General features: G+C 57.2%; 2 protein-coding genes across 2 annotated transcripts; one reads left to right on the forward strand and one right to left on the reverse strand.

Annotated features, from left to right (window-relative positions):
• Positions 1-7,022: 7,022 nt before the first annotated feature.
• LOC116622225 (galactoside 2-alpha-L-fucosyltransferase 2-like) lies at positions 7,023-16,233 on the reverse strand. Its single transcript, XM_032388493.1, has 2 exons — positions 16,141-16,233; positions 7,023-8,376 (listed from the first exon to the last, which is right to left on the reverse strand). Exon 2 carries the CDS (start codon positions 8,369-8,371, stop codon positions 7,352-7,354), a length of 1,020 nt encoding a protein of 339 aa, XP_032244384.1. The 5' UTR covers positions 8,372-8,376; positions 16,141-16,233; the 3' UTR covers positions 7,023-7,351.
• Positions 14,034-20,576, forward strand: NTN5 (netrin 5). The gene is made up of 6 exons (XM_032388943.1): positions 14,034-14,667; positions 17,527-17,715; positions 17,858-18,007; positions 18,425-18,478; positions 18,694-18,774; positions 20,116-20,576. The coding sequence occupies exons 1-6, from the start codon at positions 14,034-14,036 to the stop codon at positions 20,574-20,576; spliced, it is 1,569 nt and encodes a 522-aa protein (XP_032244834.1).
• Positions 20,577-24,831: the final 4,255 nt, after the last annotated feature.

The raw sequence follows: 24,831 nt of genomic DNA on the forward strand, positions 1-24,831 counted from the left end.
GTCTGGCTTCATCTTTGGTGCTTCTCATCGGAGTGTGGGCACACCTCGGACATCCTGGGGGTCGGGTTCTGGACATTCACCATAAAGGGAATATCGTGGGGCGCCTACGTGGCGCAGTTGTTTGAGCGTCTGATTCTTGGTTTCGGCTCAGGTCGTCATCTCGGGGTCCTGGGATCGAGCCCCATGTTGGGGTCTGTTCTCAGAGGGGAGTCTGCTTGAGATTCTCTTCCTCTCCATCGGCCCCTCCCCCGCTCACACGCACAAGCATTCTCTCTCTCCAATAAATAAATCTTAAAAAAATAAAAATAGGGCGCCTGGGTGGCTCAGTTGGTTAAGGGACTGCCTTCAGTTCAGGTCATGATCCCGGAGTCCCGGGATCGAGTCCCGCATCGTGCTCCTGGCTCAGCAGGGAGTCTGCTTCCCCCTCTGACCCTCTCCCCTCTCATGCTCTCTCTCGCTCTCTCTCTCTCTCTCAAATAAATAAATAAAATCTTTAAAAAAATAAAAATAAAAACAAAGCAAGTATCTCAATAAAGTGAGTCAAATGAATTTTTTGGTTTCTCAATGCATATAAAAGTTATGTTTAGGGGCGCCTGGCTGGCTCGGTGAAGGGTTTGATTCTTGATCTCGGTGTCATGAGTTCAAGCCCAAAGTCAGGCAGAGAGATTACTTTAAAAAGGGGGGGGGTATGTTTACACTCTACTGTAGACTATTAAGTGTCTGAAAAAACCAGTTACTCACCTAGGGGCATCTGGGTGGCTCAGTTGGTTAAGTGGCTGCCTTCGGCTCAGGTCATGATCCTGGAGTTCTGGGATCGAGCCCCACATTGGGCTCCCTGCTCAGCGGGGAGTCTGCTTCTCCCTCTCCCCTGCTCATGCTCACTCTCTCAAAAATAAATAAATAAATAAAATCTTTATATATACAGAAAGTTACTGACCTTAATTTAAAAATGCTTTACTGCTAAAAAATGCTAGCCATTGGGGCACCTGGGTGGCTCAGCCGTTAAGCGTCTGCCTTCGGCTCAGGTCATGATCCCAGGGTCCTGGGATCGAGCCCCGCATCGGGCTTCCTGCTCGGCGGGAAGCCTGCTTCTCCCTCTCCCACTCCCCCTGCTTGTGTTCCCTCTCTCGCTGTGTCTTTCTCTGTCAAATAAATAAAATCTTAAAAAAAAAAATGCTAACCATTGTCTGAGCTTTTAGTGAGTTGTAATCACTGATCACAGATCACCAACAGAAATATAATAATAATGAAAAAGTTTGAAATATCGCAAGAATTACCAAAACGTGACACAGAGACAGCTAGTGAGCAAATGCTGTTGGAAAATGGTGCCTATAGACTTGCTTGATTCAGGGTTGCTGCAATCCTTCAATTTGTATAAAAAAAAAAAATTGTGGTATCTGCCAAGTGTAATAAAGCGAAACCCGATACAAGGTCCTGCTCAAACGTTCAAACTCTTGTTATATCTGCATGAACACTGGTCCATGTCCTCGTGGAGTCCAGCCAACGTGCTCAGAGGAAGTGAAGCCTGTCCTGCAGGAGGAGAGAGGCCACACGGAGGATGCCTGATAGTCCCAAACAAGCTCCGTGCTGAGAGTAGCTGCGTGAGGGACCTCCCACACCACACAGAGTCAAGAACCACCCAGTCAACCCACGTAATTGTGAGAAGTCATCAATTCTGCGCTTAGAACCATTACATTTTTGGGGTGGCTTGTTACACAGCATTAACTCGCTGAAACACCTCCCATTAAGGTGACAGGTCCCTGAGAGCAGGAAGCATGTCCGCTTTGCTCATTACTGGGTCTCCACTGTCTAGAATGTTTTCTGGCAGATGGCAGGTGCTCTATACATATTTGTGGGAAGAAGGAGAGAAGGAGGGAAGGAAGGAAAGGAGGGAGGGAAGGGTTTTCAGAACTCCACCTCCTGGGATGATGCCCATGAGATGTAGGTGAAGCTGGTCACTGCCCACCAGCCTCTATGTGTGCATGACAGCGTGGTTCTTGGGGGGGCTGCTGTATGTATCACACACAGTACTTACTACCTCATTCCATGACCAGGGTTGGGGATGCCAGAATGAAGATTTGTTACCTAATAAAGAATTGTCCTGCACCCCCATGACTCTGGAACATTTTGCCAGACCCGTATGTAGGTTAAAAAAAAAAAAAAGTGTTTATGAGTATCTGAGTCCAGGAAGTGTTTTGGCTTATTAACCACGGGGTTAGAGGGGCCCAGGGCTACATGTGGGAGCATGGGTGGGATGCTCGTGGGGACCAAACATTGCAGAGCAGAGGGCGAGACGCTGGAGATCCCCCATCTCCCTCCATCCACAGGCTCTGCGTCAGTCAGGAGACACTCGGTGTAAACTAAAGGACTATTTCAAACCTGCTTCCAGCCTCCCTGTGAGGCTCTGGGCAGCTCTCCCCCCCCCCCCCCCACCCTGAAGGTTACTTGTAGCCTCTGCCATTGAACTGGGAGCCCTCTGGGGTGGAAACCAGGGCCAGGCCACCCCTAAGCTTGTCCCTGGGCACAAAAAGGGGCGTTGGTGAATTTCTTTAAAATGTACTATGGAATTTGAATTCAACAGCTCGCACGAAGTAGACAAACTGGTACAACAAAGCCCCATACACCCATGGCTCAATTTTCAACTTGTTGCCAGTCCGGCTTGTTCTGTCCTTTGCCTTTTCGCTCAATCTGTACACATTTCAGTGTGTTCCTCTTACCGATAAGAATATTTAAAAATGGGGACGCCTGGGTGGCTCAGTCAGTTAAGCGTCTGCCTTCGGCTCAAGTCATGATCTCGGGGTCCTGGGATCGAGCCCCGCATTGGGCTCCCTGCTCAATGGGGAGTCTGCTTCTCCCTCTCCCTCTGCCTGCCATTGCCCCTGCTTGTGCTCTTTCCCTCTGTCAAATAAATAAATAAAATCCTTAAAAAAAAAGACATTTAAAAATGTATAGCAAACACCATGCTGTTACTAGCCCTAAAATTAAATCATCTCTGAATATCATATAATACCTAAATTATGATTTCCCTGATGGTCTCAGAGCTGCCTTTTTTTTTTTTTCTTTCAACCTGCAACAGCACACCCTCAAGCACAAGTGGAAATCCACGGGTCCCCACCCCAGCGTCCACGTTTACCAGCACCCCTTGCTTTGTGTGCAATAATAGCGAACACTTGCGACATGTGTCCATGTGCCGGGTGTGGTTCATTTTTTATAATAGTTTGGCTGAGACAGAATTCACATACTAGAAAATGTAAAGCACACAAATCACTTGAAGTATATAACTGGATGGTTTGTAGTGGCCTGCAGATCAGTGGCTTAGAAACCCGTGGCTGCAGAAGTGTGCATTCATCTCTACAATCACTGAAGAACATTGTCACTCCCCACCCCCCCAAAAAAGCAAGCCTGAACCCATAAGCACTCACTAGCCAGGCACCCACCGGTCTGCTTTCTTCTATCCCTATGGCTCTGCCTAATCTGGACATCTCGCATAGTATGTGGTTCTTTTTTTTTTTTTTTTTAAGATTTTATTTATTTATTTGACAGAGAGAGAGACAGCGAGAGAGGGAACACAAGCAGGGGAAGTGGGAGAGGGAGAAGCAGGCTTCCCGCAGAGCAGGGAGCCCGATGTGGGGCTCGATCGCAGGACCCTGGGATCATGACCTGAGCCGAAGGCAGACGCCTAACGACTGAGCCACCCACGCGCCCCCAGTATGTGGTTCTTTAGCTGGGTCCGGGTCCTGTTTTAATCCTCAGAGAGGGGAAGTCACTTGCCCAGGGTCACACAGCGAGTGAGGGTGGGAGCCTGGCAGCCTCAGTCTGTGCCCAGCGTGTGCACTTAGCCACAGAGCTATGGGTCCTCTCTGAGCCACTGTGCGAACGAAGCGTGTTCCGCGTTGGGCTTAGGGAGCGGAGGCATCAGCTGAGCTGAGAAATGAACTTTATGCAGCAAACCCCGTCTCCCTGGCTCCTCGTGTTCAAGTCCAAGGCCGCCAGAAGGGATGGTACCACCCAGGAGTCTATTTCTGGTTGGGCTCAATGCCTGGTTGTGACCCCAGGCGCCCAGACCCCCGGCTGGGTTGGCTCAATTTGGGTAGAGGCATCCATCCGGTTGACGAGCCTGCGTTTCTTCTGGAAAGAGCTCTCTGGCCTCTGAGGGTTTCGGGGGACTTACAAACCATGAGCGGGGATGGGGGCTGCTGGATCACCCGTGTGGCACACCCCTATGATAGCCTCCATGGCCTCCCAGGTCCAACCAGTCACACCCTGCTTGACTCACACCCAGTGCCTTCCCCTTGCTGGCCCTGGGTTCCCTAACCAACCAGGAACACAGCAGCCTGTTTTCTAATCTGCTGGTGTGCTGAGTGAGAAGCTTGGCAGGGGCTCAATGCTTGTCCAAGCCATTTAATAGGTAGGCGTGAAACTCTTATCAGTTCTTCATGGCTTCTGTAACAAGGACACAACTGCGAGCCTTAAAACCATAGAAAATTATTCCTTCCCAGTTTGGAGGCTGGAAGCCCGTCGTCTCTGCCCCTGTCATCCCAGGGCGCCAGCCCCTCGAGGGTCTGTGTCACCGGCCACGTGGGAGGCGGGGCCCACCCTACCCCACCAGGACCTCATCTTAACTAATTGACCTGCAAAGACGCTATGTCCAAATAAGGGCACATGCTGAGGTCCTGGGCGTTAGGCTTTCCACCTATCTTTCTGGGGGACACAACTCGGCCTGTGACAGACTCGTACGGGGGGCTCCATCATTGTCTGGAATACACGGCTACGTGGCTCCCGTCCCAGGCTTCCTTCTGTCCCCCGCGGGGAGTTCAGGGCAGAGCTCAGTAAATATTTGTGACTGATTTGGTGAGATTTACGGTTGACAGCTGGCCAATTTCTGCTTCAGCCTTCGTGATCACTTCCTCTTCCAAACAAGGCCCTTCAAACACCAGGAGCAGAGCTGGGTCCCCTTTGCCTTGAGATTAAACAGAACGCAATATGGTTTTAGTGAGCTACTCCACCCAGCTCCAGGAAGAGAGCGGCGCCCGCTCTGTGCACCTGCAGGGCCCCTTCCTGGTGGGGACCTCCCCAGGAGAGTGGCTGGGAGGGTGGGTCTTCTCAATCTTCCTTGGCCCACGCCCCGCCCACGACCTAGTCACTTCCCGAAGGTCCCACCTCCAGATGCCAGCACACTGGGGAGTTGAAGGCCCAACACATGAATTTTGGAGGGACACGAACACTCGGTCCACGGCGGATGCCATCGGCCAGAGCAAGGCGGAGAAGGTGGGAGGGGAGATTTGGAGCGGCCGTGGGGAGGGGGGGCACGGGAGTATTTTATTGAAATGTGAGATCCAGTGGCCATTCCCTTCTGTACTTTGATATTGTTGCAGTTGGTAGAGGGTCAGAGGTCACGGCTCAGGTGCCTCAAACAGGGACAATTAGGAAAAGATGTTGACTTAGGTAAATTATCCTGTGGAGGAGGGACTTGGCATTGAGAGGAGGGAGGAAAAACAGAAGGGAAGTTAAGCCAGCCTGATTCTAGGGCAGAGGGCTGGGAGTCGCTTGTGTCCCCACAAAAATGCCTATGTGGAGGTCCTAACCCCCAGCACCCCAGAATGTGATCTTATTTGGAGACAGGATCTTTAGGGATGCAATTATATTAAAATGAGGGCATTAAGTGGGGGCCAATCTTTGATGACTGGTGTCCTAACAGGAGGAGGAAGTTGGGGGAGACAAATTTCTTCCCGAAGGGGGCCCGGGAACTAACCCCCCAACCCCCACCCTACCCCAGCCCCAGGAGAGCCTTCAGAGGGACCAGCACACCATCTGACAGCAACCTCACTGGACAAGGCAAGCAGAACCATCCAGCTAAACCCTGCCCAAATCCCTCACCCACACAAACTATACGAGCTAATATATGACTGTACTAAATTTTGGAGTAATTTGGGGATAGCTCACACAGAACCTCCCTCCTGCTTCCCCTCCCCTTCCTTCCAGACCCTTCTGGTGCTTTCTCCAGCATCCCCCCTACCGTCAGGCCCAGACCTTGCTGATTCTATTGGGACTTCAGGAAGTAAACTGGGGTCAAAATGGCTCTGGGGAGATACAATATTATTGATAAGTGGAAACAAAGGTGCTCAACCTCAGAAGCATGCCCGGAAATGGGCACTCAGATAAGTAAGACACTTAGAGCGTAAAACAGGAAAGGGATGGGATGGAAATGTTCTCTAAACCAGTGTGCTTGCTTATGCTCAGTGACAATTTTCAATGAACATAAATGACTGTATGTTAAGATTTTTGGGGGGCGGGGGAACGCCTGGGTAGCTCAGTTGGTTAAGCATCTGCCTTCGGCCTAGGTCATGATCCCGGGGTCCTGGGATCGAGCCCTGAGTCAGGCTCCTTGCTCAGCGGGGAGCCTGCTTCTCCCTCGCCCTCCGCCTGCCGCTCCCCCTGCTTGTGCTCTCTCACTCTGACAAATAAATAAATAAAATCTTTAAAAACAAAAAAAGTTTTTTTTAATATCCAAAAAGGAGTATTACACCGATAAAAATACTGGTATCTCCATAGTTCCAAATGCACTGAACACAGGAAAACCCATATTGTGATCCCCTATTCCAACTCTTGTCCACATGGGGGTTTCTCAGAGTGGCTCTGGGTCCTGGGGGGCATAGGCAGTGCCATTGGGTGAGGCCATCCGTCCGCAGGCGGCTGCTGACATGGCCGTGTTTCCTGGAGCCCCCTGAGGTCCGCCTGCCACTTCTAGGACGTTGGACTCTGGGCATTTTGCTGCTGCCGGCCGAGTGGTGTGGAGTCCTGCCTGAGTCCTGCCCCCACCCCGTGCCCACCCCCATTTCCAGGCACCTCGCCTCCCCACTGAGGGTACCTCCCCAAGAGTCATCCTCTCAAATCCCGGGTTCCCTCCCTTTCATGATGAGGCCCCATGAAACCCAAAGCTTGACATTGGGCTCTCCTTGACTTGAGGGCAGGAACAGCTTCACCGAACCCTCCCAGGGGGCAAGGGCAAAGCACTTGGACTCACGCTCCTGAAGCTACAGACAAAGAGAGGGCAAAATATATGTTTCCATCTTAAAGCAGCCCGAAAGTTCAGGATACGCCACCCACGTGCCTGTTCGGGTTCGGGTTCGGGTTCCCAAGACACTAAATAAACTAGCTGCAGGAGCTGCGGAGGTAAGTTCTGTATTAGGTCCACTTTGCAGGTGGCACGCTAAGGCCCAGAGAGGTTAAGTCACTTGTCCGAGGTGGCCCAGCTGGGAAGCATCGTGGCCTGGAGGCAAACACAGGTGCTGCAGCTCTGGGGCAAAGCCTGTTGGCCCCAGGGCGAGGGAGGGACACGCGACACACCGGGCTAGGAGCCAGTCTCTCTGGCCTGCCCAAGGTCAGCGGCGATGCCCACCCACTCGGGCAGGAAGGCCGCCTGGGGCTTGAAGATCCAGTGGAAGGGGGAGCCGGGCAGGGTGAAATTGGCCAGGTAGACGGTGTCCCCGCCCGCCAGGTAGGCGGCCCAGATCCCGAACGTGCCCACGGTGATGACGGTGTGGTTACACTGCGTGAGCAGCGCAAAGTCCCTGGCGGGGGAGCCCTGAAGGCCATTGCCGGCGAATACCACGTCCCCCGGGGAGGCATGGATGTTCTGCCGACACCAGGCCATGTCGTCGCTGGTGATCACGAAGACTGGGGAGCGGTAGCGGGCCCGGAACCAGTCCAGGGCCTGCTCTAGGTAGCCCCGGTCGGCGACCATGCCCTTCCACACCCGCGGCATGACGCGCACGTAGTCCCCCCGGCGCACGTGGACCCCCACGAAGGTCGCCCGCCGGGCCCACTTGGCCTGCAGACCCCGCAGAAACTTCTGGGCGTCCTCCCGCACGTGGTCGTGCAAGGTGAACTCCCGCAGGATCTCGTCTCGCAGGTGGTGGTAGAAGGTCCAGGAGCAGGGGTAGCCGGTGAGGCGCACGTACTCCCCCGGGATGTGGCGGTAGCGCTCCTCCATCCAGTCGTTCAGGTGGTAGTTCCGCCACGGGATCCTGCTGGCCGTGGCGCCGTGCAGGACCGGGAGGCTGATTCGGAAGATGGGGGCCAGCGTGCTGTGCATCTCGGCCGGGATGAAGGCCGGCCGCCCGTTCATCTTGGCCAGGGCGTACAGGGTGGCGTACTCCCCCATCTGGTTCCCCAGGCGGCCTTTGGCATTGATGGTGAACATGCCCCCCGACGGCAGGTGTCTGGGGAGCAGGACCACGCGGCCTGGGTAGGCCCAGGGGGTGGGCACCAGGGCCAGGCGGTGATGGGAGTGGAAGATGGTGGACACCACCAAGAGGATGAAAAGGAAGTAGATGGTGGAGAAGGAAGGGCAAGTGGCCCGGAATCCCATGATGGCTGGGGGGAGGAGAGAGGACACAGTCAGGAGTGACAGCTAGGGGCACCCGAGTCTCATTCACCCCCAAATCATTCGTTCCCGCACTCAACTCCTCCAAGCAAGGCTAGGGGCGTCCAGTGCGTCCTGACCCACTTTCTGCTCTCCCTCTACCTGCGGTTTCCCTGAGGCTGCAGCTCAGGAGTCTCGTGGGCAGAAGGAAGCGCTGGGTGGCAGGACCCCCACTCCTCACTCTCTGCCTTCTGTCCCGCCCCCCGTCCAGGCGCCCCATCTCTCCTTCTGCCAGTCCCCTTAAATGGCAGGGTTCTGTGGGCCTTGCCTCAGCTCTCCTCCTCCTCCAATATTCCAGGGCTCCTCCCTTTAGTAATCTGACCCTTTGGGAAATCTGAACACTCCTGGGCCCTCCTCAAGTGTCTTGTTCAATGTGGGTCCCCGGCGAGGTCGACTGGCTCTTCCACAGGAGGGCTAGGTAGGACATTACCCTCCCTCCACTGGGGGGTCCAAGAAATGCCCTGCCCGCTGCTTTAGTTGCCAAAGAATGAGCCCCTCTTCTCCCTGGGCTGGTGACAGCTGTCCCAATCCTTACCACACTGCCGGCTCAGCTCTGGTCCTGCCTGGGGCCAGCTTGCAGGGCCGGCCAGGTCCCAAAGCCAGAGCAGGTGAGCTGAGCAGGTACTGGAGCCTGGGCTACTGGGGAGGAAGCAGCCGCTCGGGACAAAGGTACCCACCGCCCAGGGCCACCCCCATGGTGTGTGACCTGTGCGGTTGCCCACGGCCCGTACTCACAAGGACCTACGCTTTACTCAGCTGGCTCAGTCAGTAGAGCAGGCGGCTCTTGATCTCGGGGTTGTGAGTTTGAGCCGCATGTTGGGGACAGAGTTTACTTTTAAAAAATAAGGGGGGGGCTGCACTTGGCTTAATGCTCTGCTCTCACCAGCTAGAAATTATCAATACATCCATCAGAATAAGACACCCCATGTTTTCATCTCGGGCTCTGCGAATCCGGCAGCCCGTCCTCTGCCACCCTCTGTCCTTGAGTCTCAAGAGCTCCCTCTCCTGGCTTTTTGTCAGGAAAGTCTCAGAAAAACAGCGCATCAGGGCCGTGGCTCCGGCCCCAGCACTTACTCGCCCTGTCCGCGATTCCTTGCCGGCCACCTTCCTAAAGAGTGGTGGCCAACCCCCAGCTGAACTGAACTCGTCTGGGGACAAAATGTGGCCTGACGTGACCTGCGGCTACTTGGAGACCTGACTTAATGTGATGCCCGTGTGTTCTGCTGCAGACACAATACCGTTCGATTATGGGATGCTGCCCAGACCCCGCACCCTGCCACGGGGCCGACGCACACATTCTGAACCACATCTGGTCCAAAGAGGTTCAGGAATGAGACTGTGGGCCTGTCTTCGCTCATTTAGACCTCACGCTCTCCTGTGAGGAAGGCGCATTGTTAGGCTCATTTAACAGATGAGCCCGCTAAGGCCCAGAGAGGTTAAGAAATCTGCCTTAGGTCACACAGCTAGGAAAGAGGGAGCGCGTGGATTTGAATCCCGGGCACTGTGGCTCAGCAATCTGTGCTCTCCATTGCTGTCCTGGATTTTTCGAGGCTTCCTGAGGGAGAGCACTCAGATGCACACTCTCCGTCCAGTTATACGCGGAGTACGACTTGCCCGGCCTCGTGGGGCCTCTGTTATTTCTGGGCCACCGAGGTAGGGATGAAAGATCTCTGGAAGCCCAGAGCTGTGGGTCCCACCCTGCTGAGCCACCACAGAGCTGTGCCCCAGGGAGGTCCTGCCTCCCCTCTGGGGCACTGTGAGGGTGAAGGTGCCCAATAGTTGAGGAACTCCTCCAAAAAAAAAAAAAAAAGTCTCCTTCCCAACTTGGAGAATTCTTTCCTCTCAGCTCCGGCGGCTTCTGCCCTTCCCCCAACACCACCCCCCAAGGCACCTTCAGGGGTGCTAATCGCCTCAAGCAGCTCAGGCTGTGAAAAACAAGTGAGGAAGAAAGCTTCCCTCCAGGTCACATTAGCTTAAGAAACTTCTTGTCCCGGGGACAGGAGGAAAATAAAGCAAGACCTAAGCCTTCTCGAATTTTCTCTGGCCATTCCCTCTGCCCTGTTCACTCCTGCCTTGATGATGCCCGGGTGGCTTGCCCTCACCACTTTCAGGTCTCAGACCAAATGTCTCCTCCAGACCCCCGCCCCTGCCCCCACTTCCCTGCTTGCTTTTGCTCTGAAGCGCCTGTCGCCTTCTGGCTCTTCTCTCGAACAGAAGTACTTACTACTTTTCTGTAGCGCTCTCTCCTCTAGATTGTAAACCTGACAAGGGTGCGGGGGGGGGGGGGGGGGGGTGTCGTGGACGAGTTTACCCTGTCGCTTACACCGCCTGTCCCCGGAACCGGTATGCCTCCTCAGATTTGGGGGTGTCTCCGCCTCCAACCCCTTTCTCTTGCAGCCAACTCCTCCCCACAGCCTAATTTGAAACGCGATGTCCCTGTCCCGACTCCCGCCCAGGCTCGGCCCTCCACGGTGGTGCAGGGGGGTCCCCCGGAACCAGAATCACAGACTGTCCTGGCTGCGCCCTCCCGACCCCCAGGACAGGCTCCCGCCAGCAGGGGGGCCCCCAAATCCCCGTCAGGGTCAGGTCCACGCAGCGCCTCAATAAGCACATGCAAAGCCCTAGGCTCCCGAGACCCTTGCTCTCCTCAGCGGGAGGGGGTGGAAAGCGTTATTTTTCTAGTCAGAACCAGTGGGTCCGTAATGGTTGACAGCCACATTGGCATGAAAATTTCATCACTGAAGTGTTGAGGCCTCGCAGGAAACTGGCCACGGGGACGTTGGCTTTGAGCTCTGTCCCTGTCCCCCTCGGGGTCCCTGCTCTCTCCCTCCAACGTGGGATGAGGGAGGCCCAGGGATTCTGCCTCCTCACTTCCTTCCCCACCGTCTTAGAAAGCGGCCCGATTCTTTGGGGTTCCCGGTGGCCGCCCAGATCCTTCCAAAAGGCAAGTGACTCACCTTAATGCTCAGTTTACCCACAGCTGACAGAAGGGTCCAGAAGGGAGGGGGTCCCGCCGCCTGGCAGGTCAGCCCCTTCCCTTCCCGATGGACCGCACCACCACGTGGTGGGCTGAGCCCGGCCGGCCTACCGCCTGCCTGCCTGCCTGCTGTGGGGAGTCGGTGGGGCAGGGGTCTGAGTGTCAGTGCAGCGGGGACCCCAGACCCGGGAAGCCCGTGGGGCCGCTGTCCCATCCTACCTGCCTTGAGCCTCCTGGGCCAGCAAGCTCGGGGCTGCCCGGTTCCGGGCCCCCCTGGGGCGACATCCCTCACGTCCCACACAGTCCTGGGTGGCGTGGCTGGCTGGGGTCCCTGCGGGGAGAGCGTGGCTGTGGTTGGCGAGGGGACTGGGGCGGGGGTGGGGGTGGGGGGGAGCGGTGGTGGTGTTGGATTCTGCGGGCTCTGCTCTGAGCTCCCGCCCAGAACCCCCACTAGCCTGAGGCCTGACAACAGCCACTCAGCGCTCACTCCTGAGAGCCCACGCTGCCGCCAAGCTCCTGCGGGAGGGAAGAACACGTGAGGAGCTAACTGCAGGGGACACGTTCTTCTTGGGTGCAGGTTTGGCCAACATTAGGGGCAAAGGGTGGGGTGCGTGCAAAAAAAGCCAGGGAAGAGGAGCCTGGGTCCCAGATGGACCCCCTCACGGCCCAGGCATGGGGGCCTAACGATGGGTCTGGTGGGAGCACAGCTAGACTCTGCTCCTTAAAGGGGGGTGGGAGTGGGCTCCGGCTCCCAGAGGGGTAGGGGCTAAGGGCTGGACATCTGGGTTCCCAGATGGGCAGGGGCTGGCTTCTGGATCCTCCAGGAACACCGGGGGACTCGCGGCCTGGCTGTCCCAGGTGCTAAGGGCCAGAAAATGGTACCCCGTGAACCACCCAGGCAAGAAAGGAGAGGTAGGAGATGGGGGCTCGGTCCTTAACGAGGCTGGCGCTAAGGGACAGGGCAAATGCCCGGGGCCGCAAGTGCACAAAATGGCGCCAGGCTCATTGGGAGGGGCGGAGGGTGATGCCCCAAATCCGGGGCCCAGGGAGGTTGTCTCTGCACATGGCAACCGCAGTGGGGACACTGAGGGCTGTAAAATCAGGCTGGGGGCGTTTGTGACCCCAGCTGCACCCCCAGATGCCTCACAGACTCCCAGCTGGGAGCAAGCCAGGGGCGTGGACAGTGGGGCCCAGAAAAGGCTCCAAGGCCCCCAAACCTGAGGAAGTTCCTCATTAGGGGCTGCCAGTCCTGGAAGGGGAAGATGGGGGGAGGAGGACTTTCAGCAGTAAGTCCTTCCTAGCCCCTGCCATCCGGGGGTCTGGACTTCAGGCCCCCCTCGGACACCCTGGCATCTGGCCCTGCCCTGCCCTGCCTCTCTTTCTGCCCCCACCCTCACCGGCACCTGCCACCCCCCACATCTGTTCCCCTTTCTAATCTGGGGACCTTAGGGTGGGTAGAGAATGCGGGGGTTCCGCTCTCCCGACCCTGAGGCCTAGGATGGCAGGTGGGAGTGGGGAGGGCTGAGATTATCAGAAAGTCCTCCGAAATTTAAGGACAGGGTCCTCCCACCCTGAATTCTAAGGGGGACTCAGGCATCTGCTTTCCTAACCCCCCTCTCCAGCTCCAGAGTGACCCAGGCTTCTAGTCCCCGCATGACCCCCTCCGGTTCCTTAGCACAGTTCTCTCGGCTTTGCACCCGGGTGGGAAAGGGTTAAGGCTGGGTGGAGGCTGGGGGTGGGTGGCAGCGGAGGAGGCTGCTGGGTTGTTTGGCGATAATCCCCCTCCGTGCCCTGGGTGTGGAGAACAAGGTTAGGGCCCCACGTGGGAAAGGGCCTCTGCTCTGATCCTCGTGGGCCAGGGGCCTGGCCTCCCGCTTCTGATGCCCCGCAAGCCCCTCCCCTGCTTCCCCTCCCCGCCTCCCCACCGACCAGGCTAGCAAGGCTCTCTGTTCTCCTCTTGCTCCCTGGGGGTGTCTCTGAGCCCCCAGGTCTGTCTTGTCTGCCTGTCTGTCTGTCCTGGCCCCAGGCTCCCTGGGACTCCATTCCCCCCCCCCCCCCCCGCCCCAACTCCCTGTGGGTCTGGGCCTTCCAGCCTCCCCTTATGTTCGGTCCTCTCTCCTCATGGTTCCTTCTCTGCACCTGGCCCTTCCCTTCGACTTGGGTCCCCTCCTCTCCGTCTGTCCCTGCTGTCCATGCCTCTGTCCCTTTCTCTATTTCTTTGTCTCTGCTCTTCTTCATCTGTCTCTAAGTCCCCCTCCCCGCTGTGGTCTGTCTAGGTTTCTCCATCTGTCCCTACCCCTTGCCCTCTCCCCAGGGCCCCCACCCCTCGACACTGACGATAGCTCTGGGGTGTTAAGCTTCGGATTAGTTCAGGCAAAATTCTCAATTTTGCTTGCGTTCTTTTCCCTTTGGGTTATGTAAACAGTAATTCTCCCCAGATGGAACTATTTTCCTCGCTTAGAAGCAGCCGGGGAGGGGGCTTGGGCAGGGCTGGGGGTGGAATGCCAGGGGTTCCTCAGAGAGCCTGGGGGCAGGGGGCGGGGAGCGGGGTGGTGGCTGACCCATGAGGGCAGCCTGAGGCCCTCAGCCTGATCACTCCTCTCCTCTCCAGGTACTTGCTCTCCTAGGACCATGCCCGTGACCTTTGCCCTCTTGCTCCTCCTGAGCCAGGCCACCACCGCAGACCCATGTTACCATCCAGGTGGCCGCCCCCGCTTCTGCCTCCCACCAGTGACCCGGCTGGCTGGCCTGACGGCCTCCTGTCCCCAGGCTTGTGCCCTCTCCCTGGGGGCGGACCTCAGCCCCCGGGCCACCTGCAATGGCAGTCTAACCCTGGCCCTGGGTGGCCCCTTCCTCCTGACGTCCATCAGCCTGCGCTTCTGCACCCCAGGATCCCCAGCCCTGGTCCTGTCTGCCGCCTGGGCCACAGGAGGTCCCTGGAGATCACTGTGGCGCAGACCCGCCTGGCCTGGGGCCTTGGGGGGCCCCGAGAAGGTGACCTTCCGAGCCCCACCGGGCCCTAAATCCAGCGTGGTGGTCAGTCACCTCCGCATGGAGTTCGGGGGCCGGGCGGGGCTGGCGGCAGCTGGAGTGAGGGGCCGCTGCCAATGCCACGGCCACGCAGCCCGCTGTGCCGCCCGCGCCCGGCCCCCCCGCTGTCGCTGCCGCCACCACACCACCGGCCCCGGGTGCGAGAGTTGCCGCCCGTCCCATCGAGACTGGCCCTGGCGGCCTGCCACGCCCTGGCACCCCCACCCTTGCCTGCGTGAGTCCTGGGCCCCCCTCTTCCTGCCCTCACCCACCCCCAGCCCGGCCCCTGCCCGACTCTCCAGCAGATGGTCCCTGGTCCCCATGGGCAGGGTGCTCTCTCCCTCCCTAGGGCGCCTTGCTCCTCACTTCACCCCCACTGTTCCTGAGCTGGTTCCCTCTCTTCCCCTCCCCCACAGCCTCCCACCTGCGCTCCACCTGCCTGCCCCAGTCCCTGCCACCCCCCCCACCATCCAGTCTCTGCCCCACACGCCATCAGATGCTGGTATGAATAACATTTCCTGCGTGAGCGTGGGGAGCAAGGCAGCAGGACCTCCCGACGCATCAGACCCACCACACGGGGGACGTATTTACTCATTAAGTACATATGTACCGATCACCTGCTATGTACCAGGCAGGTTTTAGCATCAGGTCCGTTTCATAGACGAGGAGACTGAGTCTAGAGGTGAGAAGTCCCTTGCACAAGGACACACAGCTAGTGAGTGGCAGGTCCGAATCTGAGCTCAGGGAGTCCAGCTGGGGGGTGAGGGGGTGGGAGGGCGTCTTGGCTTGTCCCTGCCAAGCTCCTGTCAGGGGCCATCACGCTAGGCGCTCTAGGGTGACAGATAGGCACACAGGCTTGGCAGCGAGCCAGCCAGCCACCCTGGGCTCAAATCCCAGCTCCTTTGCTTCCCAGCTGTGTGACCACAGGCAAGTGACTTGACCTCTCTGTGCCTCCACCTCCTTGCCTGTAAAGTGGGGCCAGTAACAGCATTTCTTTCACAGGCTGTAGTGAACATCCAATGGGTCGATATGCATGCTTAGAATAAAGCTTAGTATGGTACCTGGCACTGAAGAACAGCTTGCTTCGCATCTACCAATATTATCATTCCCCAGATGAAGAAGGGGGGCCCCCCGAGGGGATGCACCACTTGCCTTAAGGCTCAACGCCAGTAAGGGGCAGTGCTGGGACTGGACTCAGGGAGACAGACCTTCCTAGATAATGGGCGATCCACGGGGCCATGCAGCTAGACCAGCGCTCCCCAGGCCCAGTCCACATCCTCTCCCCTCCACCGTGTTTCCAGACCTGGAGCTTCCAGAATCTGGGCCCTTCTCCATTGCTCCAGCAGCTCCTCCTCAGAGACAGCCCTCCTTCTTCCACGCCAGCCTGCAGGCCTGGCTAGAGGCTCTGAGTGTGGTACCAGGCCCTGGGAAGTAGCTGTACTCTACCAACAGATAGACACACACACACACACACACAAACCCCTCCTCTCTCTCCACCCTCCAATTCTTTACCCCCTCCCTCCTCTCTTTCTTCCTGCCCTGTCACGTGGAGTAACTTACAGCCCATCCCACCATCCTTGGCTCCCCACTCTGTCCTCATCCCCACCGGGGTCTTCCTAGACCCTCTGCCCCCACCACCTCTGGCCCATTCCCACCAGCCAGATCTGAGGCCCCTGCGGGGTGGGGGCTGGGAGGAGGGGAGACTCACATTGCCTGGGGGTGGGACTTGGTTCATCCTGGGCCTGGGCACGGCCTGGGAGCTGGGAAGGTCGTCCCTCTGAGGATCACCACGTTGCCCCAGGCTGAGCATGGCACTGGCCTCTGAACCTGGGTAAGAAGCCGACAGTGTTGGGATAAAGCAGGGTCTCGGACGGGGTGGGACCGAGTCCTGTGGCAGAGCTGCCGGCTTTATAGGCATGGTGCTCTGAACCCCTTCCCACCACCTGAGTCTTCCAGACGGAAGGTCTGGTCACAAAGAATCCAAAGGCTGATTCTTCCCACCAATAACCTGAAGAGTACTGCTACCTCTTAAGGCCCATGACAACCCTGGGAGAGAGGGGCTGAGCTCCCCACTGCACGGGAGGAAACCAAGGTTTAGGGAGGCGAGTCGTTCTTCCAAGAACACACAGCTGCCTCGGCGTCCTGACCTTCCCGCTGCTGCCCCTCTGTGTTCCCGGCACCTGTCAGCCCAGGGGCACCTGTCAGCCCAGGCCTCCCGAACCCCTCGGGAGTCAGAAACTCCTTAAACCTCTCCCAAGAATGGTCCATGAAGTCCCTCCCTCGGCATCTCGCTCAGAAACGCTGGCTAGAAACACAGATGCCTGGGCCCAGCTGAAGGCCTGGGGGTGGACCCTGGAAGCTGTGTGGTTTCTTCTTCACGTTTCCCAGTAACTGAGAAGTCGTTAAGACTCGAGAACCACAGCCTTACCGATCAGCGCTCTGCAGGAACACACGCGCGCACGTAAGCCGCCCAGAATCCTCACGCCAGCCGTGGGCCCCGCTGCAGTCTGGCTGCCAAGAGCACGGACTCTGAAGCCAGAAGCCCTGGGTACTGAGCCTGCCTGGGACTGCCCCTGAGCTGCGTTACTTTGGGCAGATGACTTCGCCTCTCTGCCCCCGTTTTCGCATCGGTAAGATGCAAGCCTCCCGGAGCCGCTCTGAGAACGAAGCACGCTGAGCCCTGAACGCCTGCTCTGCGTCACAGGCCCTGGGTCGAGCCCTTTATATCCTTTCGGTTTCCTTCCAACCTCACGGAGTGGACACTGTGACTGCCGTCTTACAGAGGAGGAGACCAAGCTACAGAAAGAAGTCACTTGCCCAAGGAGCACAGGGGGGAGCAGACACGCGGCGGGGGGCGGCTGACCCCACAGCCCATGCCCCCAGAGTGGCCACTCCTCCCCGAGCCCCCAGTTTCACACAGACGTTCAGGAGGTCCGTCGGGCCCCTCAGGCTTGCCCACTCCAGTCCGGTGCACCCACCTTAAAGATGAGAATGAGGAGGGTCTGGGACCTCTGGGGGGGGCAGTGGGGGGGGAAAGCTGGGGACCAGGAAGGGAAGGCGGGAGCCTGATGTGCCTGCCCCGTCCTGTCTCTAGCCTGTTCCTGCAACCAGCACGCCCGACGCTGCAGGTTCAACTCGGAGCTCTTCCGGCTGTCCGGCGGCCGGAGCGGGGGTGTCTGTGAGCGGTGCCGCCACCACACGGCTGGGCGACACTGTCACTACTGCCAGCCGGGGTTCTGGAGGGACCCCAGCCAGCCCGTCACCAGCCGCAAGGCCTGTAGGGGTGAGTGCGGCCCGAAGCCTGGCCCAGAGGGAAAGGATGCAGGGCCCGACTCCTGGGGCTGGCGGGCTGGGGGCGGGGGGGGACTGGGAAGGAGCCTCTGGGGCCCTGACACCCCGGGTCCCCAGCTCCTCTCCTCATGTAGCCTGCCAGTGTCACCCGATCGGGGCCACGGGGGGCGTCTGCAACCAAACCAGTGGGCAGTGCCCCTGCAAGTTAGGGGTCACCGGCCTCACATGCAACCGCTGTGGTCCCGGCTACCAGCAGAGCCACTCTCCCCGGATGCCCTGCCAGCGTGAGTGACAAGGGGCGGGGCTGCAAGTCCTAAGTGGGATGGGAAGGGGACATCCCAGCTCTCCAGTGGGCAAGGATGCTGACGGCCGGGTCCCTGGGAGATGGGAGCTAGAGGCTGGAGGTCCGACTCTGGGCCTCTGGGGGAGGTGGGGACTCAAATTCCAGTCCCCTTGGTCTTGGGAAGGAGGAGGCTAGGAGCCTGGACTCCTGAGTCTGAGGGAGGAGTCTACATTCCTGGATCTGAAGGAAGAAGGGACTAGGGACCAACTCCAGGTCCTGGGAGGAGGAGGGCAAAGGGCGCTCGCACTCTTGGGCCGTAAGGGAATAGACATGGGGTCTGGATGCCTGGATTCCTGTTGGGGTGGCGGCTGCGGGGGAGGGGGCACTAAGGTGAAATTTCTGCTTTGGTCTCTCTCAGGAATTCCAGAGGCAACAACCCCCCTTGCTACTAGCCCTGGTGCTTACAGCTCCGGTAAGACAGGCTGGTGTGGAGAACGCTGACAGCAAAAGGGATCAGGGATGGGTTGCTTGGGCCCCCAGGTGGGGATCCAGGGGTGGCCCACTGAGCCAAGTCCCAAGGGGTGGGGCACCCCAGTTGTCCATCATAATGGAATGGGGGGATGGGCAGGGTTGGACGCTGCGGTCCAGGCCTCCGGAACCCACTGCAGACGACCTAACCCTCCCCAGACCCTCAATGTCAAAACTACTGCAATGTCTCGGGCACCAGGGTACACATGAGCCTTCGGAGGTACTGCCAGCTGGACTACGGTGAGTGCCGGGGAGGAAAATGGCCGGCAGCTGCCCAGGTGTTTTGATGACTCGCTCAGACCTTCTCCACCTTCAGCTCTCTCATCTTAAATGGGAAGGGGGACTCTAAAGGACCCTTCCTGATCTAGGACCTAATGGGACAGAAGACAAAGGGGGGCAGGGGCAGTGGAGTGGGGGTGTTCCCTATCTTCCTATGTCTCCTCTTTCCCCATGTTCTTGGCCTCCTTCAGCCGCACATCTTTGAGGGAGAAAGGGGACCTCCTGGGGATGGAAGGACAAAGGGGTGCTGGTTGAATGGAGGGTCCTGCTTATCTTAGACACTTTCCGCCTCCCATCAGGGTCCCAAATCCTGAACCGTAGCCCCACTCCCCCAGAGGCTCGCCCCCAAAGTCCCCTAATTCATCAGGTCACACCAGTCCACACCAGCCCCATGACCTCAGGGCCTATGCCCTCAGGTAACTCAGATCTCTTAGATACTCAGGAGTGCAGCCCAGCCCTTGAATCCAGACCAGCCTGTGACTTCCCTCAATGGTATAAGACCCCAGGCCTCTCTTCTCTGAGAATCATCATCTGGCCACTGGTCTAGGACCTGGAAGATGGAAACTTCTCGTCCTGCCTCCCACAGGGATCTTCTGCCCCATAGACTTAGCTTGTGAGCCAGAGTCCTGCCCCCAACACGTCTCACCTCACCCCTTCAGAGAGCACATGTTTCTGAGTCACCACCAGTATGACCTCAACCCTCAGGTTCTAGGTTCTGACCTCCTTCTGGCCCCCAGATTCGTCCCAGAGCCCCTCCCTGAGCAATGCCCTTTTCCAAGGGCTCTGCTTCTGACATCTTTTGACCCTGCCACATTCAAGACCCTAGACCTGCCTCTTCTGCCTTGTTCCCAGCCACACACCCTGTAGCGTCCCCCTAGTCAACCCTCCCCACACTTTAGGCCATTTTGGCACCTAATGCTCCCAGTATAAACCCCAACCAAAGCGTCCCCACATGGCGTGTCCCATGTTCCCAGGCTCCTCTCTCTGTTTGGCCTCCCCTCCACAGGAGGAGCCCTCCATCGTCCCGCCCTTCCTAATCACAATCCTGGCACCCCACCTCACACTCCAATAAGCCCTGCCCTCCTTGCCTCGACCAAGTCTCCTCCAGCAGGTTCCAGCATTCACGACACAGGGCCAGACCCCCAGACCTCTCACCCTCAAACGTTTAAGGTCTCTCTCCTCCCTGAAGGGTATCCTGGGAGCCCACCCCCCGGGTCTCGCCCCCCCACCTCCCCACCGTGCTGACCCCGCGTGACGCCAGGGGCTCCCCCAGCCCGGGCCTGACGGCAACGCTCCCCGCAGTTCTCCGCGCGCAGGTGCTGGCGTCCGAGGCGTCGGAGGCGGCGGGCCCGGCGTGGCAGCGGCTGGCCGTGCGCGTGCTGGCCGTGTACAAGCAGCGGGCGCGGCCGGTGCGCCGCGGCGGCCAGGACGCCTGGGTGCCCCGCGCCGACCTGGCCTGCGGCTGCTTGCGCCTGCAGCCCGACACCGACTACCTGCTGCTGGGCAGCGCGGCCGGCCGCCCCGACCCCGCGCGCCTGGTCCTCGACCGCCACGGCCTCGCGCTGCCCTGGAGGCCACGCTGGGCCCGGCCTCTGCGGCGGCTGCAGCTGGAGGAGCGCGCCGGGGGCTGCCGCGGCCTGCGGCCCCCCGCCCCGAGCCCAGGGCCGGAGCACCAGAGCCGTACCTGGGCGCCCCCGCCGCCGACGGAGGAACTTGGAAGCGACCGCGAGGTGCGCCTTCCACTTCGACGGCGCGTCCCTTAGCGAGCCAATCAGACGCCGTGGAGCCCCTGACGTCACTGGCACGCGCCAGCACCGTGCAGGCCGAGGGACAACCCCCACCCCACCCCCACCCCCACCCCCAAGGCGGCAAAAACGCCAGCAAGACTTTCGGTGTCGGGCCAGGACTTTTGGCCTGTGACCTGGGCGGCTAGTCCCCTAATAAAGTCTTAAATCTCGGGGGGAATTTCGGCTACAGCACCCGATATGTGCTGGGAGGGTCTCGGAGAGGCAGAGGAAGGAAACCTACGCGCCCGAAGGACGGCTATGCTCCCCGCCAAAACGCCTCATCCAATCGAAGAGCTGGTATGACGTCACTGCGTGCTAGTGAGATTTGTGTTGCCTGGCGATTGGCCAGAAGCCAGTGGGAGGGAAGGAGGGTGGAGAGAAAAGGCGGGAAATGCGCCGAAGGAAAGGACAGCGGTGCCAGATTTCCAGAAAGTTCCACACTTAGGCACTTTGTGTTCCTGATGGGTCCTAGGATAGTCTCTGAGAAAGGAATAAAGGGACTTGGAGTGAATCTCCAAAGAGGGTTCCGACCGAGGTTCATCTGGTCTTGGAAGTGCAGCCTAAAGGCTTTCCTGAGAGAATAGCCAATTGGGAGCCACAGAGTGGTATGGCATCACTTGGTGCTGAGCAGAATTCTACTCCCACCCAACAGCTGGGTACCTACAGGCCAGAGGAGTGGAGCTAAAAGAAGAAGTACTATGGCATGGAAGGTTGTCATGGCCTAGGACCTTCCTTGCCACCCTGACCTCTGCCCCCTGCAGCCACAATGGACAACACCATTTCAAATTTGGGTGATCTTTGCAGGAGAGTCCCTGAGGGAGTACTTTGAGGGATTCTCAGAGGAAGGGATATGACTTAGGGTCCATTTGGGCCTAGAGAGCAGCCCTGTTCCTTCCCCGAGAGGAAAGTGGGCCTCTCCGCCAATGGAGAGTCAGGATGGGCCATGATGTCATAGGGTACTAGAAAGAGAACAGGCCCTCCAGTCAAGGTTCTGATGTGCAACTTATGAGACTGAAAAAGGCAGGAAATAGCTTCCAGGAGGTGACTGTTTAATCCCCAAGCCACCGATAATATCCTGTATCTGGGAAACTTGTCTTTGGCTTCAGCTGGGTCCAGGTTGGGGGCATCTCTGAAGCAGGAGTTAGGAGTCTTTAAGGGATTTCCCTTTTCTTTTCTTTTCTTTCTTTCTTTCTTTCTTTTTTTAGAGATTTTATTTACTTTAGACACAGAGAGAGAGTATGGGGGGAGGGACTGAGGGGGAAGGAGAAGGAGAGAATTTCAAGCAGACTCACGCTGAGTGTGCAGCCCGAGGTGGGGCTCGATCTCATGACCCTGGGATCATGACCTGAGCCGAAACCAAGAGTTGGATGCTCAACCAACTGAGCCACCCAGGCGCCCCTCTTTAAGGGATTTTTCTAAGAAGCCTTCTCTGTTCCAGCAAAACTATATTCCTTGTCTTTTTCCATCCTCTCTTGAAGCCAATTTAGTGGGGCATTTGCCTCCCCCCCGCCCCCCCACCCCCGCATGTCCTGTCCATCAGCAAATCCTTTCTTTCAGAATAAAATCCAAAGCCCTTTCCCTGCCCTACAGGGCCCTCCATGATCTACTCCCACCATATAACTGACCTTACCTCCTACAACTCCCCCTCATTCGCACCTCTTCAGCCACACTGACCTCCTTCCTGTTCCTTTAAAAATCAAGCTCACTTGCCCCAGGGACTTTGCGCTTGCTGTTCTCCCTTCCTGGGATGCACTTCCTCATATAACAGCAAGCTAGTGCCTGCACTTCATTGAGATCTTCCATTAGTCAGGTTCAGCTAGCTCTGTTGGAATGATACAATGAAAATTGATTTCTTGGTCGTGTATGTGTCCCAGACAAGTCACTAGGGAATGGTTCTCCACAGAGTCATTCAACGACTCAGGCTGAGAGACATTTACCATCTTATCACTGCACCAAATGCAACCCATGACATCTTGATCACTGCAGCAGCGAGAGAGAGAACTGAATGGTCCCACGCAAGAAATAAATGCTTTGGCCCAGGAACGACTTCAGCACTTCCATTCCTAGCTCATTGCTCAGGAATACTCACATGGTTTCACCTAATAGCATGAAGCTGGGGAAGTAGAATTCTCTTATGTGCCTGGAAAGAGAGAAGAACCAGTGTATTAGTTTTCTATTGCTGCCATAACAAATGACCACAAACTCAGCGAGTGAAACGATATAAATTTATTATCCTGCAGTTCTATTTTTTTTTTTTTTCGGTTCCTCGGTTGCATTAGCCACAGTTCAAGTGGCTGGTGGCTAGCACAGTGGACAGAGCAGATACAGGACATTTTCCCACCATCACGGAAAGTTCTATTGGACGGCGCCACTCGAGAGACCATTTTCATGAAGGGCATAAACTCCGAAGCCAGGCTGCCTGGGTTCGAATCTCTCCGTGTCCCTAAGTTCTCTCATCTGTAAAATTGGGATGATTACAATGATAGGAAGTAACTCACAGGGCATATTATTATTATTATTATTATTATTATTATTATTATTATTATTTTGAGATTTTATTTTATTTTTTTAAAGATTTTATTTATTTATTTGACAGAGACACAGCGAGAGAGGGAACACAAGCAGGGGGAGTGGGAGAGGGAGAAGCAGGCTTCCCGCGAAGCAGGGAGCCCGATGTGGGGCTCGATCCCAGGACCCTGAGATCATGACCTGAGCCGAAGGCAGACGCTTAACGACTGAGCCACCCAGGCGCCCCTTATTTTGAGATTTTATTTTTAAGCAATCTCTACACCCAGTGTGGGCCTGGAACCCACAACCCTGAGACCAAGAGTAGCCCTTTCCACTGACTGGGCCAGGCAGGCGCCTCACGGCATATTATGAGGATTAAAAGAGTTCCTTTGTGGTTTAGCGGGCTTAGAACAGTGCCTGGCACAGAGGAAGAGCCATTTGAGTTTGTTATTATTCAAGTGTCTGGTGGCCACACCTCCCCCAGGAGAGCAGAGCCCAGAAGGCCAGAATACCGATCTGCAGAATTTGCTGGCTTCCCTGAGGGAGTGGTGAGGAGGTGAAGAGGGGCTGTGGGAGCCACCAAGGCCTGGAGAGCCCTGGCCTTCTTGCCTCCCACCCAGGGGCCAGGGAGGTAGAAGATGAAAGTGAGGAGCAGGGCGAGCCCCATATGTTCCCCATGACCCAAACTTTGTTCCCAGCAACCGAGACAAATAGGCATGAAATCCACATCTGGGACCCACCTCCGGCCTGGCCTTTCCCTCCGCCTCCGGGCATCAAGCCCAGTCTGTGTGCTATGATGGGGGCTCAGGGTCAGGTGGCTTCCAGATCTCTGAGGAGGCTCCTGCCCACCTCACCACTGCTGATGGCTTTCTGGAAAAGCAGACTCCTGAAGTACATAAGAGCCTGCGTAAGAATTTGCCCAGCATAGGAGAGAAAAGAGAACCCCAGTTAGAGGCAACAGTTTGTTCAAAGGTCTGGAAGCTCAAGGGCCTGGTATGGTTAGAGAAGAGATATGAGGCTGGGGATTGGTGGTAGCCAAGGCTTGTGAGGCCTCTAAGGCCAGGCTAAAGGCCTGTGTGTTTCTCCTGGGGGGTGGGCACTGGGGAGCCATGGGAGGTCTCTGAGCACCAGAGGGGGAGGGTCAGTCCTCTGTGAGAAAAAAATCAGTGATATGGGAGCGCCTGGCTGGCTAAGTCCGAAGAGCATGCAACTCTTGATCTTGGGGTTGTGAGGTGCAGGGATTACCTAAATAAATAAAACACTTAAAAAAAATAAAAACAAAACTCCCACAGTGTTATGGTCAATCACTGAGGTGTCTCAGTTCACTGGGAGAGCCCGGAGAGGGCTGTGAACCTAGCCTGGAGATCAGGAAATGTCTCTTAGAGAGAATGATATTTGAGGTAGGTCTTGAAGGACAGATGAAGGATTTGGTCCCCAAGAGAAAGGCTGAGGGGCCGGTGCGTCCAGGGGAGCTGGCCATCAATGAGACCGCTGTGGCTAGAGCAGAGGGAAGGTGAACTCTGGGATCTATGAGGAGTACACTGAAGAGGGAGGAGAGTCTGAGAGGGGAAGGCCGGGGGGGAAAGAATGAGTTTTGAGCTGGGGCCCCGGTTATGGGGACAGAAAAAGAGTTAGGAAAATGTCACCTCCACCCGCAAAGCCTTCCTTTTAACCCCCGTGCAAAAATTTTTTTCTCACCCATTTCTGAATGCCCGCTTCACTC

Source organism: Phoca vitulina, unplaced genomic scaffold (genome assembly GCF_004348235.1).
Source record: "Phoca vitulina isolate PV1807 unplaced genomic scaffold, GSC_HSeal_1.0 scaffold52, whole genome shotgun sequence".
Classification (NCBI taxonomy): Eukaryota; Metazoa; Chordata; class Mammalia; order Carnivora; family Phocidae; genus Phoca; species Phoca vitulina.

Excerpts from the sequence above, each read along its gene's own strand:
- NTN5 (XM_032388943.1), top strand. The coding sequence starts at position 14,034 with ATGCCCGTGACCTTTGCCCTCTTGCTCCTCCTGAGCCAGGCCACCACC. Across the intron at positions 17,716-17,857 it reads CAGCCGCAAGGCCTGTAGGG|CCTGCCAGTGTCACCCGATC; the intron begins GTGAGTGCGGCC and ends CTCCTCATGTAG. Across the intron at positions 18,479-18,693 it reads CCCTGGTGCTTACAGCTCCG|ACCCTCAATGTCAAAACTAC; the intron begins GTAAGACAGGCT and ends AACCCTCCCCAG.
- LOC116622225 (XM_032388493.1), bottom strand. The coding sequence starts at position 8,371 with ATGGGATTCCGGGCCACTTGCCCTTCCTTCTCCACCATCTACTTCCTT.